Source organism: Elephas maximus, chromosome 24 (assembly GCF_024166365.1).
Source record: "Elephas maximus indicus isolate mEleMax1 chromosome 24, mEleMax1 primary haplotype, whole genome shotgun sequence".
Lineage (NCBI taxonomy): Eukaryota > Metazoa > Chordata > Mammalia > Proboscidea > Elephantidae > Elephas > Elephas maximus.
In genome coordinates this window covers 49,576,226-49,597,978 of record NC_064842.1, presented here as the reverse complement: position 1 = coordinate 49,597,978, position 21,753 = coordinate 49,576,226, and the positions used below count along the sequence as shown (strand labels likewise).

The 21,753-nt window shown below is 37.7% G+C and overlaps 1 protein-coding gene across 5 annotated transcripts in view; it reads right to left on the bottom strand.

Annotated features, from left to right (window-relative positions):
* Positions 1–21,753, bottom strand: part of HMCN1 (hemicentin 1) — a 551,288-nt gene that overhangs the window by 317,040 nt on the left and 212,495 nt on the right. For all 5 annotated transcript variants that reach the window (XM_049868532.1, XM_049868536.1, XM_049868533.1 and 2 more), the window contains exons 7-11: positions 15,571–15,691; positions 14,383–14,646; positions 12,346–12,490; positions 7,254–7,375; positions 3,449–3,724 (exon numbers count right to left, since the gene is read on the bottom strand). In XM_049868532.1, the coding sequence (XP_049724489.1) occupies positions 3,449–3,724; positions 7,254–7,375; positions 12,346–12,490; positions 14,383–14,646; positions 15,571–15,691 (928 nt within the window). The remainder of the gene's footprint in view (positions 1–3,448; positions 3,725–7,253; positions 7,376–12,345; positions 12,491–14,382; positions 14,647–15,570; positions 15,692–21,753) is intronic.

Sequence of the window (21,753 nt, the reverse complement as noted above, 5' to 3'; positions counted from 1 at the left end):
CACTTAGCTGCTAACCAAAAGGTTGGAGGTTCAAGTCTACCCAGAGGTGCCTCTGAAGAAAGGCCTGGTGATCTACTTTGGAACAATCAGCCACTGAAAATCCTACGGAGCACTTCTACTGTATATTGACTCAATGGCAACTGGGTTGGTGTGAGTGGATATTATACATACGTATTATACAAACTATTTTTATATAATATAAATAAAATTCCTCCCAGGTTTTTTCCCACTGTTAATTGCTACTGTTGGTTTTCGGTGTTCTTAGTTTTTGTCTTTTTGAGATCCTTATAGATATTTTAGTTAGGTGAGGAGATAGCTAGACATACGTATTTTAAAGCATAAAATTCTTGCAAATTATATTTTGTAAAACTACCAAAATTCTATGAACAATGGATTTTAAGTCTTAAAAGTATTTCAGATGACTGCCCTGATAGGGAGCACAACAGAGAACTCCTGAGGGAGCAGAACAGTGGGATGCAGACCCCAAATTCTCATAAAAAGACCAGACTTGATGGTCTGACTGAGACTAGAGGAATCCCGGCGGTCATGGTCCCCAAACCTTCTGTTGGCCCAGGACAGGAACCATTCCCGACGACAACTCATCAGACATGAAAGGGACTGGACAGTGGGTAGGAGAGAGATGTTGACGAAGAGTGAGCTACTTGTATCGGGTGGACACTTGAGACTGTGTTGGGGTCTCCGGTCTGGAGGGGAGATGGGAGGGTAGAGAGCGTTAGAAACTGGCAAAACGGTCACAAAAGGAGAGACTGGAGGGAGGGAGCGGGCTGACTCATTAGGGGGGAGAGCAAATGGGAGTATGTAGTAAGGTGTATATAGGCTTATGTGTGACTGACTTGATTTGTAAACTTTCACTTAAAAAAAAAATTAAAGCACAATAAAAATTATATAAAAAAAAAAGTATTCCAGATATATACAGCTTCCAAACAGACCTGTGGAGGCATAACGACATAAAATGAGGCTATGAATTAAGCTATCGGTTCCCTGTAAGCAAGAAAACTATTTCTAAGTATTCATTCAATTCAGGTAACTATTTTATCTTTGAAATTTTCTAGAACGTTTTTATTCCTGCTTTTTAAAACATTTAACTGCATAAAACATAATTAATTTATAATAGAAGACAATGCCAATAGTTTACAGCCATATCATTAACTCTATTAATATTCTCAGGAATTATATCCCTGGGTATAGCAGTTTCCTTTATCAAATATCCATAGTTTTTCAATACTGCATGCAACCATAAAATAATACAGATGGCCACAAGTAGCTACAGTCTCTCATTTCCTATTAAACAGTGTCATAAATTCAAGAATATATTTTTTTGTTAGGTTCTTAAAACATGCTTATTCATCAACATTTTTTTGTCAAGCTCAAGGCCAACTTGACAAGTCATAAAAGAATGACTCTAAATGGATTTACATCACAGCAGATCATTTACATCACAACTATGTTGCTGTAAAAAAAACTAGCATAGCCTGCTTACAAAAATACCTCATGGGGGAGGCAGTGGTTGGCAAACAAATGTCAGAGGTGCACATTTGCATAAAAACATAGTATATAACATCTTACCTCAACACTTATTTAAATCACTGGATAATAATGATTCTATTTTACTAGCTAAAAAAGAGTCCAGGGCTTCCCTTAAAAATATGCATTTCTAGGTAATACAGCTCACTCTGTAGAAAAGATTTAAATGCTCCTTTCAGTTGTTGTTGGAATTACCCTAGCTGCCTACTAAAAATACAGCTTTACGGTCCCCACAGTAGACCTATAGAATCAGAGTCTTTGGACATGGGATTAAACCAAAACCAAACCCGTTGCTATTGAGTCAATTCTGACTCATAGTGACCTTCCTTATAGGACAGAGTAGAACTGCCACACAGGGTTTCCGAGGAGCACCCAGCGGATTCAAAGTGCTGACCTTTTAGTTAGCAGCCATAGCTTTTAACCACTATGCCACCAAGGTTGGGGTTAGGAATCTGCTTTTCATTTTTAACAAGTTCTTTGGATAACTCCTTATCCACAGAGGTTGAAGAATCACTGCTCTAATGCACTAAAATGAATATTAATGGTCTAAAAACTGAACCTGGGGATACAAGGAAGGTTCTGATTTTATTTTGCTTTTCCTTTCTCAGGAACTTCAGCTCAAGAACCAAGATCGAATTTCAGAAGTTCGTTGTCATTTATTTTATCTGAAACAATCTGTTTCGTTCAATTTTTCCAAAGTTCTTGTAAATCATATTTCGACTTAGATTGTCACATTATCTAGGCAGTATAACCATGTGGAAATGTAGTGAACCATTTATAAAAGCAATGTTTCCCTAGAGATTTCACTCACTCAACTAACAAAAGACACATACTCGGATTGCAGAATATATCTCAGAAACCAGGAAGAAAACCAGAATCAGACATCAGCCGTTTTGTTAATTCTCACCATAGTTTCACTTTTCTGCCATTAATAATATTCATTTGAAACTCAATGGTCATTTGCCTAGATAATCTTGTTAAAATCACATGAGAGTGTTACTTCAGGCACGTTGTAAACTTGTTCCAATACCATAACCAAATAGCCAGGCCCAATTCTGATGTAACCAGTCTTCCACATCAGGGATTTGAAATGAAATACTTTGCTGGGGCAGCAACTAAACCTTTCAGTTTTATAGTGAAAAACTGCTGACAGTAATTTGCTCATTACGTTTAGACTCCCAGCTAGCCTAGAGACATTTGGAAGCCAAATGTAATTTTAATAAAGTGAAGATTTAGAGATGTTTCTAATCTTCATTTGACAGTCTTTAATGAGATATATAGTTTAATACACACTTTTAACACACTTGTTTTCAGCTATCTGAACATTTAGTCTATTTAGACATAACTCAAGAACAGTTTACCATTACTTTATAATTTACTAAGGACTGTGTATATGTGCATGGGTGTGTGTGCATGTCGGCAACAAATAAGGTTAAAAACTCTGCTTAAGTTTCAGAAAAACTTTACTGAGACGAGAAGCATCGTAAATTTTTATTTAAAATAACTGAATTAGTTATATACACAAATAATATAGTACTCAAAATTGTGAGGGAACTTTATGAAAAAATTATTAAAACAATTAGAAATTTTTTTAATTCACATTTTTAAACTATTAAACCATTCAAAGACAATTTCTATTTATATTCTCCTAAAATAAAACTCTTCAACTACCCAACTAGTAGGGTTAATTTTGTTTGTTTTAAACTCATCTATTCGTTAATGATGTCTTAGTTTCCAGTTTAGACAGCTATAGACCACTGAAAAGACACAAGCATCCTATCATTCAAAACTGTCACTGTTTGTGTAGATACTGTCACTCTTTGGTGGCAGGCTTGAGAGGACAGTGATCTAAGGAGGAAGACAGAAAAATACCATAATTCAGAAGTTAACACAAGTACCATACCTTGTACTGTGAGGAACACTGAAGCAGCTGATGATCCTCCTTCACTGGAAGCGATACAGTGATATGCTCCGGCATCACTGAACTTGACATTCTTGAGCTCCAATGAGAGGTTAGCCAAGACCTTAATTCTCGCTGGGTCTGCCAGTTTGATATCTCTGTCATTCCTCTGCCAGGTTAGATTGTAATCCACTGCACTGACGACAAGACAGGTCAAAACTGTTCTTTCTCCAGGAGTGATTGTAATATTATTAGGCACTTGGATGATAGGAGGGGGCTCTGTGTGAAATCAAAAGGTTCAAATCATGAGATCCAAAGGCCATTTTGCTCACTTACAGATATGGTTTGAAAATTTAATGAGTATTTATTGAAGAGCTAATACGAAATATGTAGGACAACAGAAGTTATTGATGAATGCATATGCCTATGACCTCAAGAATGCTGTCACTGATTTAAAAGATGTGTTCAAAATGTAGCACGCATTTGTATACTAAAGTATACCCCAGCCCAAATCTATAAACTATAGACATGTAAGAGTAGAAGAAGCACGGCAAAAAGATACGATTAGACTATTTAGGACTGTGGAATGAGGCAAATATTGTATTGAGTTTTGATGAAAGTCGAATTTATAGATATTTTAAAAAATTTAAATATGCATATACATATTTAGCGTTTTAAAGAAAATAGCCCACAAAATATAGTAGACACAGGAAAGATGTGCCAATATCTAATATAAACCAAACCCATTGCCATCAAGTCAATTCCAACTCATAGTGGCTCTATAGGCCAGAGGAGAACTGCCCCATAGGGTTTCCAACGAGCAGCTAGTAGATTCAAACTGTCAAACTTTTGGTTAGCAGCCAAGGTCTTAACTGCTGCGCCACCAGGGCTCCAAGGTTCCTTATAATAAGTAGGGTTAAAATCTCATTAACAAGACATGCATGGCAACAGAATAAGACAATTATTCCCCCAGCCAGCATGGGTAATGGTTTTAAGAAGGTTAAATGAATAGTAGGGTTAGTCCTTTAATAAAGTCATATATACACAGATGTACACAAAAAGCATTGTCTTGGATGTATATTTCAGAAGTTGCCAAAAGCCAATTGCTAGTTAAATATCTAACCAACATTTCTGGACAGAATCGCATATTGCTCTAGTTAGCTGTAAGGCCCATATGCTTTAAAATTATTTGATGTGAGAAACCACTATTGAGCAATAACACAGCAATAAATACTATGGAAATCTATGTTAGCTGGAAATCCATCTGTCTGTTTTAGTTTAAATGCAAAAGAGTATCAGAACATTGAAGATTAAATTTTACCCTTCTGCTATACTATTTAAAACTGAAACTATTTAAACCTGAAATTGATTGTGTGTGCGTGTACATATTCACGTTCTATCAAAATCTTCTGCAGATCACAACATGTTTTATATATATACATATTTTTTTTTCTCTCTTTAAATGAATCTCTTCAACTATACTAGGGATTTTAGGAAGTATTTAGAAAATGCAAAAGTCATTATAGGCGTGTTGTGGACACTCAGTGTATGCCCAGATTCCTCTTCATGACCGACACACTCATTTCCCCAGCTGCCTGATTGTTGGCTATTGACTCAGTCAAGACTAGGCCCCCTTCCCACGGCAACCCTCACGCGGTGATTTTTCAATGAAGAAGCAAAGGTCAACTCTCTTGCCTCAATTCCAGGCCACCACATCTCCAGAGGTCCCCGTAGGATCAGTGGAGGCCCCTGTTGCAATTGCATCACAGCTCAGGTTCTCCCACTTCCCTTACTCTCTAGCATGTGCTTTGCCCTGGAGAACTCCCCAATAACCCTCTTGCATGCAATTCTCTGCATTAGAGTCTATTTCCTGTCCAAATACAAATGCAAATATGTAAAATGCCAGCTTTCCTATAACATACAGGGGGAGATGAAATTTGGAATAATGATATACAATACCACCACTGCACAGATACCTGGAGATAATAAATCTTATGCCCACCGAAATATTTATGCAAGTGTGAAATGATTTGGTAGGGAGGGAGGAAATGATGGGGGGAAACTATAGCAGTTTGAGAAGGCAGCCAAGATTATAGATTACCAGAAATGACTGGTCCTGGAAGTATGAGGGGCAGCAGGCCTAAGTGAAAGCCTGACTGAGGCTAGGATTAAGGGACCAGAGAAGGAGCCTCAAAACTGAGGGAGGATTCATACTAGAAGGGCATGTGTGGAACACACACATGGAAGTTACTGACACAACTGAGACAAGTTCATAACAGTCAGTTTACAAGTTCTTGCTGGCACTTCCCAGTTATTTCTGCAAGACGTCTGAATCAGCTCACTCAACCCTCTTCCCTGTTGTCCTTCCCTTAATTAATATACTGGGAAAAAAACTCAAATGCTCAAGTGTTTGTTTTCCCAGAAGCTCAAGAATGTTGACACCATTCCAGTGCTTGCCTAGATTATTGGAGATGAAAAAGAAAAAAAAAACAAATAGTTTATGATGTATGTCAACTGGTTAAATTGAAAACATTTCAGAAGACAAGATTTATTTTTCTAAGAATAAGAGAATACAAATAGTTTTACTGCAAGAAGAAGGTACTCGGCTGACTTGCACGCCTCCGTTTTAAAGTTCTGTTTGGACATATTGACAGCAAGCAAAACAAATTCTAGGCTTATAAACAACCTTAAAATTATAAAACTTCTTTTGTCTTAAGTTGTCTCGAGAAAAATGCCTATCTATGCTCAGAGCAGACACAAGCATCCTTATGAACTTGGCAGTCATAGAAAAGCAGCCACATTTAGGTCAGCAGAGGGTTGCAATTAAACAACTAACAGCAACACTAGTCTGCAAGGCAAGGAGAAAAGAATTCAGTCAAAACAAAGTGTCCAATAAAGTTCTAGGTCTATGCCAAGTAAGTGTTTACTTAAATCCTGATCACTGATTATATATGGTTATCCTTTTTTTTTTTTTTTTGGTAAGAATTCTGGTAATTAGAGGAAAACAAATTTTTTTCAATTTACTGTATTCTCTCTCACAAATATCATGAGAATTGTCTTCCATTTATTCATAGGAAACATACAATCTGAATGTAAAATAATTAGCATTCCTTCCACCTTCCTTAGTACCAGTATTGTCATTGAGATCCCGTGTTCCTAGAATCTGCTCACTTTCATAATTGTCTTCAATTTAGATGTCAGAACCCACTGATAAGAGCACTCTGCTCACTATGAATACAGGAGCCAGGAAAAGAAAGTTTATATGACCATGTAAAAAATTTTATTAAGCCACTATAATAAAAAAAAAAAATCAATAATAACAATCATGATTATGATGATTTGTTGTTGTTAGGTGCCATGGAGTCAATTCCAACTCATAGCGACCCTATGTAAAACAGAACAAAACACTGCCCAGTCCTGTGCCATCCTCACAATCATTGCTATGTTTAAGCCCACTGTTGATGACAATAAAACCTAGTGTCTATTAAGTGCTTCTATGTGTCAAGCTCTCTTCTATATACTTTACATATTATCTAGTTTAATCCACATAGTTTCTTCATGAGATAGAGACCATTACTATCCTCATTTTGTAGATTGGGAAGCCAAAGCACTAAGTGTTGAGTAATTGACCCAGGTCATACAGCTGATATGTGTTAAAGCCAGGATTTGGGTTCAGATTCAGTGCGGAGATAGATTATAATCAAATAATCATAAGGAAAATTGTATAAATGCAAAATGATTAGCAAATAACCCATCTCTATAACTGCGTCAATACTCAGGCAACTACAAAGACACTAGTGATACTTACCTGATACGTCAAAAAAAGTCTGTGCCTGTCCAGTGCCTGCACTGCTGATGGCTACGCATTCATAGAAGCCTTCGTCAGATAACGTAACTTTCTCAATCTCCCAGTTCACACTGGCAGATTCTCTGGGGTAAGAAAAGAGAGCCTTTCAGTTACTATAAAAACAAGAGCAAGTGGAAAATAATGATTTCAGTATTCGTTTTGAAGCATTCGTTTAAAAGAATGCTAGAAAGAAAATAAATGAAGCCGCAAAGTTCTTATATAACTTTGAATTACAGAATGAGACACTGCTTTTTTTCCTCCCATAATTAGAAAGTTAAGCTCTTCTGCTCTGAGCAAAAGATACAACAAAGGCCAGATAAATTATGGAGACTGAAAATGTCTTTAAGGAAACATTTTCTGACTATGTCAAAATAGAAGATGATAGAGCTGACGGGAGAAATGGTTATAAAGCCCTCCTTCCTTCCCCTATCTTTTCCAGTTTTTGGTCATGTTGCATGAGGTTCTTAGTCAAAGCAATTTAACCAGGTAATTGAAAATTTTGAAGGGAGAAAACAGGACTTTTTTATTCTAAGAAGATAAATTGTCCTTAACTTTCTTATATATAAGTTCCATATGGAGCTATATACCATATCTGATTATACACACACACACATACAATGAAGAATGAAAATAATTATGTTTATTGTCAAGATCGACGTTTTAGAAAAAAAAAATTTTAATCCCTGTTAAATCGTTCATCCATTCATTTAATACTTATTCTTTGTCCTCTAACACCAGTGAAATTATTTCTCATTTCCTTTAAGTGTCCAAGTAATGAATATTTAATCCTTGTTTGAAAGATTCCAATCATCTACAAAAACAGGTATTACCCTGTTTTATAATATGGTTGAAATATCATAAATGTTCTCATTTTTTTCTTGCAATTATCTTTAGCTGTTCATGCTCTTGTTAAACACTCAAGATACAGATTAAATACAAAGCCTACTGCATAGTCAACATCTCCAACTGGAGTCTGAATGTGGCATAATATGTAATACCTCATAATGATAAATCCAGGTCACTCCTTATCCAAACAAACCACACCAATCACCAAATAACCATGAAGAACTTACTAAGCTCTTAATCTGGATTCATCGCTGACCTAGGGTTTTTAAGAGGAAGTTAAGACACAGGTTCTTATCATCATATCGGCAAAAAACTAAGCAAGGTCACTACTCCAGATATTTCAGTAGCTAAGAATCTTCACTTCAGTACTCATTTATAGGCTGTTTGATGTTGTTTCCTAACTTAATTCTGTACGCATTATGTACCACTGGTCCTTACTGTCACTTTCAGGAGACAATGAAATATTACTCAACTCCATAGTGCCCTGATCACCTAAGCTGTATCCTGAATGCTTAATAACAGTATATTAAGTACAGCTTTGTAAATAATGTTATCATCTCGGTATTGGTAAACTCCAGGAAGGTAGGAATTTGGAATACATAAGTGTTTAGTGTTCTTTGCAGTGTCTACTTCAGAGCTGAGCATATATTAGAATTTATCAAAAGCTTAGATTCATGGAAATTTTGGGACAAAAAGTGACTATTCTTGTAGTCCCAAGTTCCGCATTTACAAAGCAAGAAAATGGAAATCTAGAAGGAAGGACAGGTAATTTGTTCAAAGGCACATAACTAGTTTACTGATTGGAGAATGTTCTTTATTGTTATATATCTACTCCTCACTTATTGATTATCTCATTATCTGACATTTCACATTTACGACAACAGTAAAAAATCTACTATCTGACTATTTTACACATTAACAATTTTTTACGTTAGACAGTAACGAATGCCAAGGTACAAGGCGAGAGCAATGCTGGCTGTGATGGTTAAGGTTGTGTCAACTTGACTGGGCTGGCAGTTATGTAATAATGTAAGTTGTCAGTTATGTAATGATGTAGTTATCACCCATTTTGTGATCTGATGTGGTCAGCCTCCATTTTCACATAATGCTGATTTTTGCACAATGACCTGGTTTTTGGAACCTCACCACTTCCATGAGCAAAGAGTGGGTGTATTTGTTCCTTTCTTGTTTAAGAAATACTGAATGAAAACGATTCTTTTTTTTCTTGCAGCCTTCTCAGTTAACATTAAGCACTATATGGCTACAATTAAAAAGTTCTCATGGGTGGCCTTTGGAAATAGGGAAGAAAGCATAAAAATAAGGAAGAAATATGTCCTGCTGCTAACGCAGATAAATCCCCTCTTACATTCCCTAGTGACCAAAGTGGATGACATAAACAAAGACTAAGTCATATGTCTTCAATTATTAGGAAACCTAAGGCAGAGATATATGAGTAAATGAGGCAGAGATATACGAGGAAATGAGGCAGAGATACATGAGGAAATGAGGCAGAGATACATGAGGAAATGAGGCAGAGATATATGAGGAAATGAGGCCGAGATATGTGAGGAAATGAGGCAGAGGTATATGAGGAAATGAGGCACAGGTATACGAATAAATGAGGCAGAGTTACATGAGGAAATGAGGCAGAGATATATGAGGAAATGAGGCAGAGATACATGAGTAAATGAGGCAGAGATATATGAGGAAATGAGGCAGAGATACACGAGGAAATGAGGCAGAGATACACGAGGAAATGAGGCAGAGATATGTGAGGAAATGAGGCAGAGACACATGAGGAAATGAGGCAGAGATATATGAGGAAATGAGGCAGAGATATATGAGGAAAGGAGGCAGAGATATATGCGGAAAGGAGGCAGAGATACATGAGGAAAGGAGGCAGAGATATATGAGGAAATGAGGCAGAGATATACAAGGAAATGAGGCAGAGATATACGAGGAAATGAGGCAGAGATATATGAGGAAAGGAGGCAGAGATATATGAGGAAATGAGGCAGAGATACATGACGAAATGAGGACTGAAATATCAATCCATCATCACCCATGACTAATTTTGCCTCCAGCGCCTCACATCCAAAATGCTTAATGTACATCAGCAAAGCTTGTCATATCTTTGGGCCACAGAGCTGGAAAAATGAGAAAAGGAATTTTTGTGGCTTACCTCCCAGAGTCTGTGTGGAGGTAATGAATTAATGTTTATAAAGTTTCCCAAGTGTCTCTAAAAAAGGTTATTGTTTAAATATGAAGTAGAGTTATTTGACTCCATCAGTCATATAGCTTCATCATTTGATATCCTGGTGAGAGTATTAACCAGCAGCTAAGTAAATCACTGAGATGTACTATGTAAAAATAGTAGCAGGAAACAGTTCAAACTTTAAGGAATGGAAATTTTTCTAAAATTATAATGAACATTCCTGTCATAGATTTTTCTTAAAATGACCTCCCATAAAGGCATTGTATAAACTGAAATTGACAAATAGTGTCCTATGGAAGTTACTTATGTTAATATTGAATTAACAGTGTAAAAGTTTTATAAAACATTTCCTAGAGTTTTTCCCAAAAATGTATTTTGTTTTACAGTAAGTTAAAAACAACACTTTCCAGAAATCATCGTCCTCCCAGTTCTCAAAATGAACTCAGTAACTATCACTAAGTTACTGAGATTTGTCTAAAGGAGTCACCCATCTTCACAAGGAAAATTGGTGCCTCCTGGCCCACTCCTGTTGATCGTTATATGCACTAGCTATATGTGTTCTGGTCCACCAGTACCTCCACCCTTAGCACACACCACATCTCCCTAGCCTCATTCCCAACCCTTCTCCTCCTGGCTTATTGGGATCCATCTACACTGACCTCCTTCCTGTTTTGTTTTGTTTTTTCCCCCACTGGTCCATTTCTGCCTCAGGGCACTGCAGTTGCTGTTTCCGCTGTCTGAACACTCTAACCCTAGACACGTGCAACTGGCTCTCTCGCCATCGTCAGGTCTTTGGTCTAATGCCCCTTATCCTCAATTTTAAAATTGCAACTTACCCAAAACCAACCCAAAAACCAAACCTATGTCTAGTCGATTCCAATTCATAACGACCCTATGGGACAAGGTAGAACTGCCCCACAGGGTTTCCAGGGCTGTAAATCTTTATGGAAGCAGACTGCCACATCTTTCTCCCATGGAGTGGCTGGTGGGTTCAAACCACTGACCTTTTGGTTGGCAGCTGAGTGCTTAACCACTGCTCCATCAGAGCTTTTTTAGCCAAAACCATACTCTCCCAACTACTAGTATTCCTCATCCCATTTAACTTGCTCTACTTTTCTTCCCCAAGTCTTAAGAGCCCCTGGGTGATGCAAACAGGTAATGCACTGAGCTGCCAACTGAAAAGTTGGGGGTTTGAGTCTACCCAGAGGTGCTTTTGAAGAAAGGTCTGTGATCTACTTCTGAAAACTTGGCCATTGAAAACCCTATGGAGCACAGTTTTACTCTGACACACATGGGGTCACAATCAGAATTGACTTAATGGCAACTGGTTTTAGTATTTTATCACTGAAAATCATATTCAGAGGTAGATTTACCCTGAAACCAATAAAGATTACGCTTTAAGGCCTCTCATTTAAAACATCCACTACCTTAACTTTGTATTCATAATTTTGTATTCTTTGCCTTAACAAGGGATTCCTAATTATATAAAATTCTGATCCTATAAGAGTTTAATCCACCCTTGAACATTTTTTTTTTACATACTCTAGAATTTACTATAATATTACATCTATTATATTTTGTCTGTCTCTGTCAATTACAATATAAGCTCCAGGAGGGCACAGATTTATGTCTGATGTGACCACTGCTATATCCTAAGACAGGAACACTGGTGTCACAGTGTTTAAGCACTTGGCTGCTAACCAAAAGGTTGGCAATTTGAACCCATCAGCTGTTCCACAGAAGGAAGATGTGGCACTCTGCTTCCCTAAAGACTACAACCTTGGAAGCCGTATGAGGCAGTTCTACTGTCTTATAGGTCTCTGTGAGTTGGAATCGGCTCGACGGCAAAGGGTTTGGTTTGTTTTTTTTATATCCCAAGACTATGGAGCAATTAAGTGAGAATTTCCAAGAAAAAATGTGCATCAAAATCATTATCTATTTGCATTCATATTTTAATGCTATAAATCATTATTAAAAGAAACATTTACACACTTTAAATACTGGTCTACTCCGAGTGTAACTCCATTTCTGACAAAGCTCAAAGTAAAAGGCAAAAGACTCTCAACAGAGCAGGGAATTAGGCCTGGCTGCAGGTAATATCCTGGGGTTTTCTTGGGCATTGTAACTTTGGGAGCATCTAGAAAAAAAGAACATGGGCAAGAAGGTCACAAAACTGTTGAGCATTTCCTGTGAATCTGTTCACAAGCATTATAGTCATATTATGCCAAGAAACTCTCTGCATTCCAATTAATCCAAATCCCTGAAAAATCATATTAACTACCTTTATTGGTTCAAAGCCCATTCATTTCCGGATATCTTTTTGGGTATTCATTAAATATGGTATTGACTGAATCTAAACCTCCACTGATTTTAAGACACAAAATTATTTTTTCTACCAATAAGATAGGAAAAAGAAAAAAAACTGTCAAATATGTTACATTATCAATTGCAAGGCATGTTTTAATTTCAAAAATATAAAAGTATGAAAATAACCCACATATCCTAGAGTCAAATACATCGGGTATTTCAAAAATTAAATACATTTTGTAACATTCAAATTGGGTGCTACACTGACTAACTTTGAATACTGTATATGAGAAAATATTTAGGTTGGTTCTACTCTCACCATTCTACAACTATTAAACAACAGTGACAGAATTTCCCAAGGGAACCCTGGTGGCGCAGTGGATAAAGCGCTTGGTCAGTAACCAAAAGGTCGGTGATTTGAATGCATGAGCTGCTTGGCAGAAGGAAGATGTGGCAGTTTGCTTACATAAAGATTACAGCCTTGGAAACACTATGGGGCAATTCTACTCTGTCCTCTAGGGTAGCTATGAGTCGGAAGTGACTCAACGGCAATGGGCTATGGGTTACAGAATTTCCCAGACCACAACCTTGGGTATAAAATGGTAAACTCTTGTTCCTCTACCCGATAGCATAATTTTAGAAAATAATCCTCTATACCTTTGTCAGTCAATGGTGCAAGCTAAAGTCCGAAAGTTTTGGTCAGAGTTTAGCCATTAGCCTTCAGAAATAGTGCAAATATAGCTGATGCCACCAAATAGTCCGTACCCTGTGATTTCATCTCTGTCTAGTAGCAAATAATATAAGTAACTAAATTAGAATTAACTAAGTAACTAACCAGGAGAACTGGTGGCACAGTGGTTAAGCTCTTGCTCAGCTGCTAACAGAAGGGTCAGTGGTTCAAATCTACCAGCTACTCCATGGGAGAAAGATGTGGCAGTCTGCTTCCAGAAAGATTATAGCCTTAGAAACTCTATGGAGCAGTTCCACTCTGTCCTACAGGGTAGCTATGAGTCGGAATCGACTCAACAGCTATGGGTTTGTTTTTGTGGAGTTAACTAATAAACAAAATAAATAAAGCCAGAGTAATCACCGCTCATTTACAATGAACTACTGTTCTTGGAGGAGAAAGTTATATAGTTTTCAATATGTAAACATTTACTCAATTTAGACAGTTTAACCAAACATATGTGCCAGTCTTTTTTAGGAGGAGGAAGGGTACCAGAGTTTCCTAGTTTGAGTTTCTTACATTCACTAAGAAATAAAAATTCCCAGATCTATGATCAGTAGAGCCCTGATGGCACAGTGGTTAAAGCACTGGGCTGCTAACCAAAACGTTAGCGGTTAAAACTCACCAGCTGCTCCAAGGGAGAAAGATGTGGCAGTCTGCTTCCGTAAGTACTTACAACCTTGGAAACACTATGGGGTGATTCTTTTCTGTCCTATAGGGTCATTATGAATGGAAACTGACTGGGTGGCAGTGGGTTTGGTTTTGGGATTTTATGATCAATAAGACTTAACATGAAATTTCAGATGTGTTATTTTATGGTGAAAAATAATTGTGTTACCTAAATGTGAACACCCATTAATTTGGTAACAGTTAAATGTGAGAATATTATTTATGATTTATAGTTTTTTTTTTTTTAAACCTATCTGACCATACCAACCCCCTTAAGCCATCAATAGCAAAATATGCTAGTGTTAAAAAAAAAGAAAATGTCTCACCTGGGACAATACTAGAGAAGGAAACACTTGACACTCTCTGGAAGAGATAACCATCCTTATCATAGCCTGTGACTTTAAGAAAGAAAGCTTCATTTGGTGGAATGAAGTCAGAAATATTCCATATGCCATAAGGTTTTTGATCTGGGTAGTATTTAATAGGCACAGTCTTGAGAGAACTGCCTGATATACTTAGAAGTTCAAGACGATCTACTCTAGCTGGAATGGAAATTCCAGAAGTATTCAGCAATACATAGGTAGGTATTCCTACAAAAGAAAGATTTTATCATTTACGAGTAACATGCAATTGAGGTTATATACCAAATAAGTATTTCCATTACAATAACAGATAACAAGTACCACAAGGATGAGTACTACAGGCTGTCCTACCAGTTGTGGACGAGTTGTAGAATCTTTTCTACATAAAAGAGAGTTTATCCATGACCAAAGAAACTCCAGGAATCTGGAGTCATTATTCTTATTCTATTTTAACAATGGTTACATGTCGAAAAATCAGAACTGTGAAAATTGTGTTGTAGGATGCTTGATTACATGGATATTTTTAAAGATTCACTATCGTGTACCCTTCCAGAAATTGCAGCAATACAAATAAAAGAATAACCAGAAAAAAAACTTAAAAGTCACAGGAGGCATGAGCTTTTTTTCTAGTGATAAAACCATGACTCTACATATGAAGAAAATAAGAGGAATAAGCTTTAAAAATCAGCAAAAATTTCATCTTGGAACATGGGTACATGGTATCGTTAATTTTTTCAGCTATATTTGCACACACATTTTCATCAAGACACCAAAACAAATGGTAGACTTAATAAGAAAAAAATCTCAAAGTCTAAGTCAGTGGTCCTCAAAGCTTAGTAAGTATGGAAATCTACCGGGGTGTTCACTAAAATGCATATTCCTGGGCCCTGCCTTCTGACTCAGGAGCTCTAGGGTGGGGCCTAGGAATCTTAATTTTTAGATTTTAATTTCCTGAGTGAGTTTGATATTATTGGTCTTGGAACCACACTTTGAAGAAGACTGACTTGGTAAAGACAGCAATCATTTTAAAAGTAAAGACGCTGTGTTTCCCAATTTTACTGAATATACAAAATTACAAAATCACAGACAGTCCAAGAAATATTCTCGATTAGGTATTGATTGTGCCAGTTTAAGAAATGTGCACATACAAACCTTGCACCGGTCTGCTGACTGTTTTTTTGAAGTCCAGGGTGGGCTTTCGGGAAAAGCCAGCTCGGAAATCGATAGTACTGAGGCCAGTGATGCGAACAGAGTGCCTTCCACTGCTTGAGGTCTGGAAAATGTTCAACGACAAACTCCGTCAGCAATCAGTCCAGGATGCTGGTCACACTCAACACTAACCAGTGTGGGAAACTGAAGAGTGGTTAGGATTTACACCGAATAATTGAAGCTTTTGATCTGGTGTTATGAACTTAACTATGATTCCATATTTTAAGCACAAATTTGGTAATATCCCACATATCCCATGGGCATTTCTCTAAAGTGCAATTCAGGAAAGAATTATCGCCTTCCATATATGAGACCTAGGTTCGATTCCCAGCCAGTGTGTACCTCAGTGAGAGCCACAACCTATCAGTTAGTGGAGGCTTGTGTTCAGGTTTCACAGAAGCTTCCAAACTGAGACAGACTAGGAAGAAAGGCCTGGTGACCTAATTCCAAAAATCAGCCAACGAAAACCCTATGGATAGCTATGATACTACAATCCTGTTGCGCATGGGGCCACCATGACTTAAGGGCCACCTTGATGCCAGCTAAGAACAAGTACTACATGCAGTCTCAGGGTGATGAAAACGGTTAATGGTCTTAGCTGCTAACCAAAAGACTGGAGGTACCAGTCCACCCAAAGGCACCTCAGAAGAAAGGCCTGGCTATCTACTCCCCAAAGTCAGTCCTTGAACACCCTATGGGCACAGATCTAAGCTGACACACATGGGATGCCGACTTGATGGCAAGCGGTAAGTATTGTATGGCCAACGATAAAAGACAAAGATATTTGGTTATTAGTAAATGGATTTGACGTAAACCTGAAAAAGTTCCATGAGAGCATGGATCTTTGCTTTGTTCACTGTTATACATATGCTTGATGTTCAGCAAATATTGATGCAATGGATGAATAACTAAAAATCTCCCACAAATAGCACCTAGGTTCAATTCTGAAAAGAGTTTTCTATTCAGTATTTTTACTTTTGAGTTTTTCTTTGCCTCTGGGAAGATTCAGCCAGGACAAGCACAAGATCTGACCATCATTCACAATTTATCTGACTGGCATCCTCAGCTCTGCAGTGCCCCAGCCAAGGTGCCCAATGCTCAAGACACAAATGTGAGTAAAACTTGGTCCTCACCCTCTAAGGGCTCATGGCCAGTGAGGGAAATAGAGAAATATAACTCCTTAATGTGATACACTAAATGCAATGACAGAAACACATAAAAGGTATTTCTGGAGCATAGACTAATTTGTAGCTCAGCTAAAACTTTCTAAAAGGGGTTAATAGCTCACCAAATCTTCAATGATTAACTCCTGAAGTGGCATGTATGTGCATAAATAAAAAATAATTTGGATTAAGGTCACAGGATAAAATAGTAATACTAACGTTTATAAGACACTTCCTCTGTGCCCAGATTCCTTAAATACATTCGCTTATGTCATCTACATACAACCCTATAAAGCAAATAACATTATCATCACTGTACAGATGAGGAAATGGAATCACCAAGACATTAAATAAACCAAAACCCAAACCCATTGCCGTCGAGTTGATTACAACTCATAGCAACCCTGTAGAACTTCAAGGAGTGCCCGGTAGATTCGAACTGCTGACCTTTTGGTTAGCAGCCCACCTTTTAACCACTACGCCTCAGGGTTTCTAAGACATTAAATAGCTTGCCCGAATTCACAATGTTTATTAATTACAGAAGTGGAACTTTAATGCAAAAGTCAGGCTCCCAGCTCTTCACCACAGCGATACATTGTCTCCCAAGAGCAAGAATTAGTCTCTACCTGAGTACGTCTCAAAATAAGATCTCAGCAGGGATCACAACAGAGGGTCCTGGACAGAGCTGGAGAAAAATTAGAACAAAATTCTAACTCACAAAAAAAGATCAGACTGGCTGGCCTGACAGAGACTGGAGAAACCCCGAGAGCATAGCCCCCGGACACCCTTTTAGCTCAGTAATGAAGTCACTCCTGAGGTTTACCCTTCAGCCAAAGATTAGACAGGCCCATAAAACAAAATGAGACTAAAGGGGCACACCAGGCCAGGGGCAAGGACTAGAAGGCAAGAGGGGACAGGATAGCTGGTAACAGGGAACCCAAGGTCGAGAAGGGAGAGTGTTGACATGTTGTAGGATTGTTAACCAATGTCATAAAACAATATGTGTACTAACTGTTTAATGAGAAACTAGTTTCGTAAAACCTTCATCTAAAGTACAATAATACATATATATATATATGAGATCCAGGAACGTCTACACCAAAATCACTTGGGTTGTTTGTGAAAAATGCAGATTCCTGAGCCCCAACTCAGATTTACTGAATCAGAATCTCTGGTCAGTGAAGTCTAAGAATCTGCATTTCAAAAGCCACCTAAGACTAATGAACAAGAGTTCATCATTATTTTATTACAAAATTCTGTTTAACATAAAAAGAATGCATAACACCACACTTTAAGGGTGAGAGAAAGCATTCATATGACAACACCAGGACACCAAACATGGATTTCCATCTCAACACTGAGAAGGCACACATATTTAGGGATCACAGGAGAGTCAGGATGCACTAGAACCATACATATGCTTTTCATCTGATGAGCAGCCAGATTTGCCCACATATGGTTAAAGTTAGGATGCCTCCAGAGCTCTACAGAGTGTTCCCTGAATCATTATGGCTGCTTCTTATTTGGCAATAAGGAGAGGAAGGATGAAGAGCTGTGTCCCTGGTATTGTTGCCATCAAGTTGACTCCGCCTCATAGGGACCCTATAGGACACAGTAGAGCTGCCTCACAGGGTTTCCAAGGAGTGACTGGTGGATTCAAACTGCTGACCTTTTGGTTAGCAGCCATAGCTCTCAACCACTGAGCCAAAAATATGAAGAGCAATAAAAACTTAAATAGCGAAACATATTAATTTTATGTTTCTAGATTATACTGTAAACAGTAGGAATGTCTTCATGTAATTTAAAAAGGATTGTAAATAAGAGATACTTCCAAGTGTGTCAGTTTTTATAAATAACCGCAGCCAGCTCTGGATTAAGCAGAATAATGGGAGCAAGGAAGTTCACAAATAAACCGAAATGATGGTTTAAAAATATAATATAATGGAAAATTTTAAGCTGATTTCATTAAAAATCACCTCGTGTTTAAACATGCATTCGTCATTCTTTAGTCTTTCTCTTAAAATAATTATGACAATACTTGGATAACATCTTAGGAGCACTAAACATCATATTAAATTTATTAATGAGAAAGTGATAATAGTTTACTATGTATTAAAATAACCTACTATTTTAATCACTTTTCTTATCTGAGCTTTCCATTTCCAAATATTAGTGCAATAGAAACATTACATTTATAAGGATAGTACCATCAAGTTGATTTCAACTCATGGCAACCCCATGTGTGTCACAGTAGAACTGTGCTCTATAGGGTTTTCAATGGTTGATTTTTTGGGAGTAGATCACCAGTCCTTTCTTTCAAGGCACTTCTGGGTGGACTTGAACCTCCAACCTTTAGTTTAGCAGCTAAGCATGTTAACTGTTTGCACTAGTCACCAAATCCTATAAGGATGGCAACCAAAAAAAAAAAAAAAAACCGACTGCCGTCAAGTCCATTTTGACTCAGAGTGACCCTGTAGGACAGAGTAGAACTGCCCTATAGGGTTTCCAAGGAATGGCTGTTGGATTTGAACTACTGACCTTTATGGTTAGCAGCCAAGCTCATAACCACTGCGCCATGAGGGCACCATCAAAACCAAACCAAACCAATTGCTATCGAGTCAATTGCCACTCATAGTGACCATATATGAGAGTAGAACTGCCCCATAGGGTTTCCAAGGAGCACCTGGTGGATTTCAGCTGTTGACTTTTTGGTTAGCAGTCTTAGCTCTTCACCACTATGGCACTAGGAGGAAAAAGTATTAACATACATAAAATATACACTGTATAAAAAACTAAATCGTTTGCATAAATAATCACTTTTAATCCTCACAAAGTACTCTATGAGGTAGTACTATTACTATCCTCATTTCACAGAACAGAGAGGTTAAGTAACTTGCCCAGAGTCACAACATATATAGCAGGTGGTAGAGCCGGGGTGTAATTTCAGACAATAAGCCTCCTGAAACCACACTCTACAGCTACACCATGCTTCTCTTATTTATAATGGTCTCGATGAATTTGACTGTGCTAGTTTGAAGGTAAAGGTTGAGAATGCTGAACTGCTCAATGTAAAGAAGGATAGTCATACGCATGTCTGGGGCTATTCAGAGAAGAAAAGCAGAGAGGTGATAGGGAGAAAGTAACGGGATTCACAAGGAGAGAGCAGAAGGGCACAAGGTGCTTCCAGGCATGACCCCCAAATCTACAAGTAAACCTACTAAACTCATAAAAATGCTTGTTTTTAGTGCATCTGCTGTGACAATTTTGAAGGAGAGTTTTGCTTTGCATCAAAGCACAAAAACTTAGAATCAACATGGAAGAAATCAGGAGGCATGGAGACCATAAGAAATTAAACCTTCAGGAAATTGCAGAAATGCTGGGAGAAGACTTTGGATTCTAACAATTACAGACTTGGGGGGATTGGAGGAAGACTAAATGACATGAAGATCTTGGAGGGGCAAAGAGAACTAAGCTAATTCTGTAACTGCACCAAGCAGAGACTCCCCTCTGCTTTCCCGTTCAAATTATTGTAGCAATCTTAGTAACACTATTCTGTATATATAAAATATAGATTGAGACCAAAAATCACTGCTTTAATAGCTTTTTTTTTTAAATTTGGCCTGTTAAAACATGTAGATAACTGTGAAAAGTAAAGGGTTTTGTTTATACAAATCCAAGGCCCTTAATTAATATTTTATTTAACAATCATACTCAAGGTCTACTTATCTCCCTTTATTATAATGTTCTTCCAGAAAGGCTGACATTGATTTGTCTATATTGTGCCAATGAAGAAAATTTAAAATAACTGAAATGGTCCTTTAGTTTTTTTCATTGTGGAATCCAATTCTCAAATGGATAAATACAGCTCTAACGGTCTAAAGAACAAGATTCCCAGTAGTGCAAATTTTTCCCAAGAGATTTGAAAGACAGCTACCTGTACATAAACCAAGAGGAAGTCTTTCAAACAGAACAAGGGCATACTGCATGATTTAAAATCAGGAAAGGTATGCATCAGGGTTTTATCCTTACTCACTACTTACTCAATCTGTATCATGAGCAAATAATCCACAAATCTGGACTATATGAAGAAAAACGTGACATCGAGATGGCAGGAGGACTCATTAACAACCTGTGATATGCAAATGACACAACCTTGCTTGATGAAAGTGAAGAGGACTTAGCCTTTATTGATGAAGATCAAGGACTACAGGCTTCAGTATAGAGTACACCTCAACATAAAGAAAACAAAAATCCTCACAAGTGGATGAATAAGCAACATCATGATAAATGGAGAAAATATTGAAGTTGTCAAGAATTTCATTTTACTTGGATCCACAATCAATGCCCATGGAAGCAGCATGCATTGGGCAAATCTGCTGCAAAAGACCTCTCTGAAGTGTTAAAAAGCAAAAATGTCACTTTGAGGGCTAAGGTGCACCTGACCTAAGCCAGGATATTTTCAATCACCTCATATGCATGCAAAAGCTAGACAATGAATAAGGAAGACCGAAGAATTGATGCCTTTGAATTATGGTGTTGGCAAAGAATACGGAATATATTACGGACTGCCAGAAGGAGGAACAGATCTGTCTTGGAAAAAGTACAGCCAGAATGCTCACTAGAAGCAAGGATGGTGAGGCTTTGTCTCACGTACTATGGACGTGTTATCAGGAGTGACCAGTCTGTGTAGAAGGACACCATGCTTGGTAAAGTAGAGAGTCGGCAAAAAAGAGGAAGCCCCTCAACAAGATGGACTGACACAGCAGCTGTAACACTGGGCCCAAACATAGCAACGATTGTGAAGATGTACATGGGGTTGCTACGAGTTAGAACCAACTCAACAGCACCTAATAACAAGTGCTCTCTTAAATGGCACTATATTTTTGTATACTATTTCTACTCTGTAACACATGGGGTCACCTGAGTCAGAATCAACTCAATGGCAATAAACAACAGCAACAAC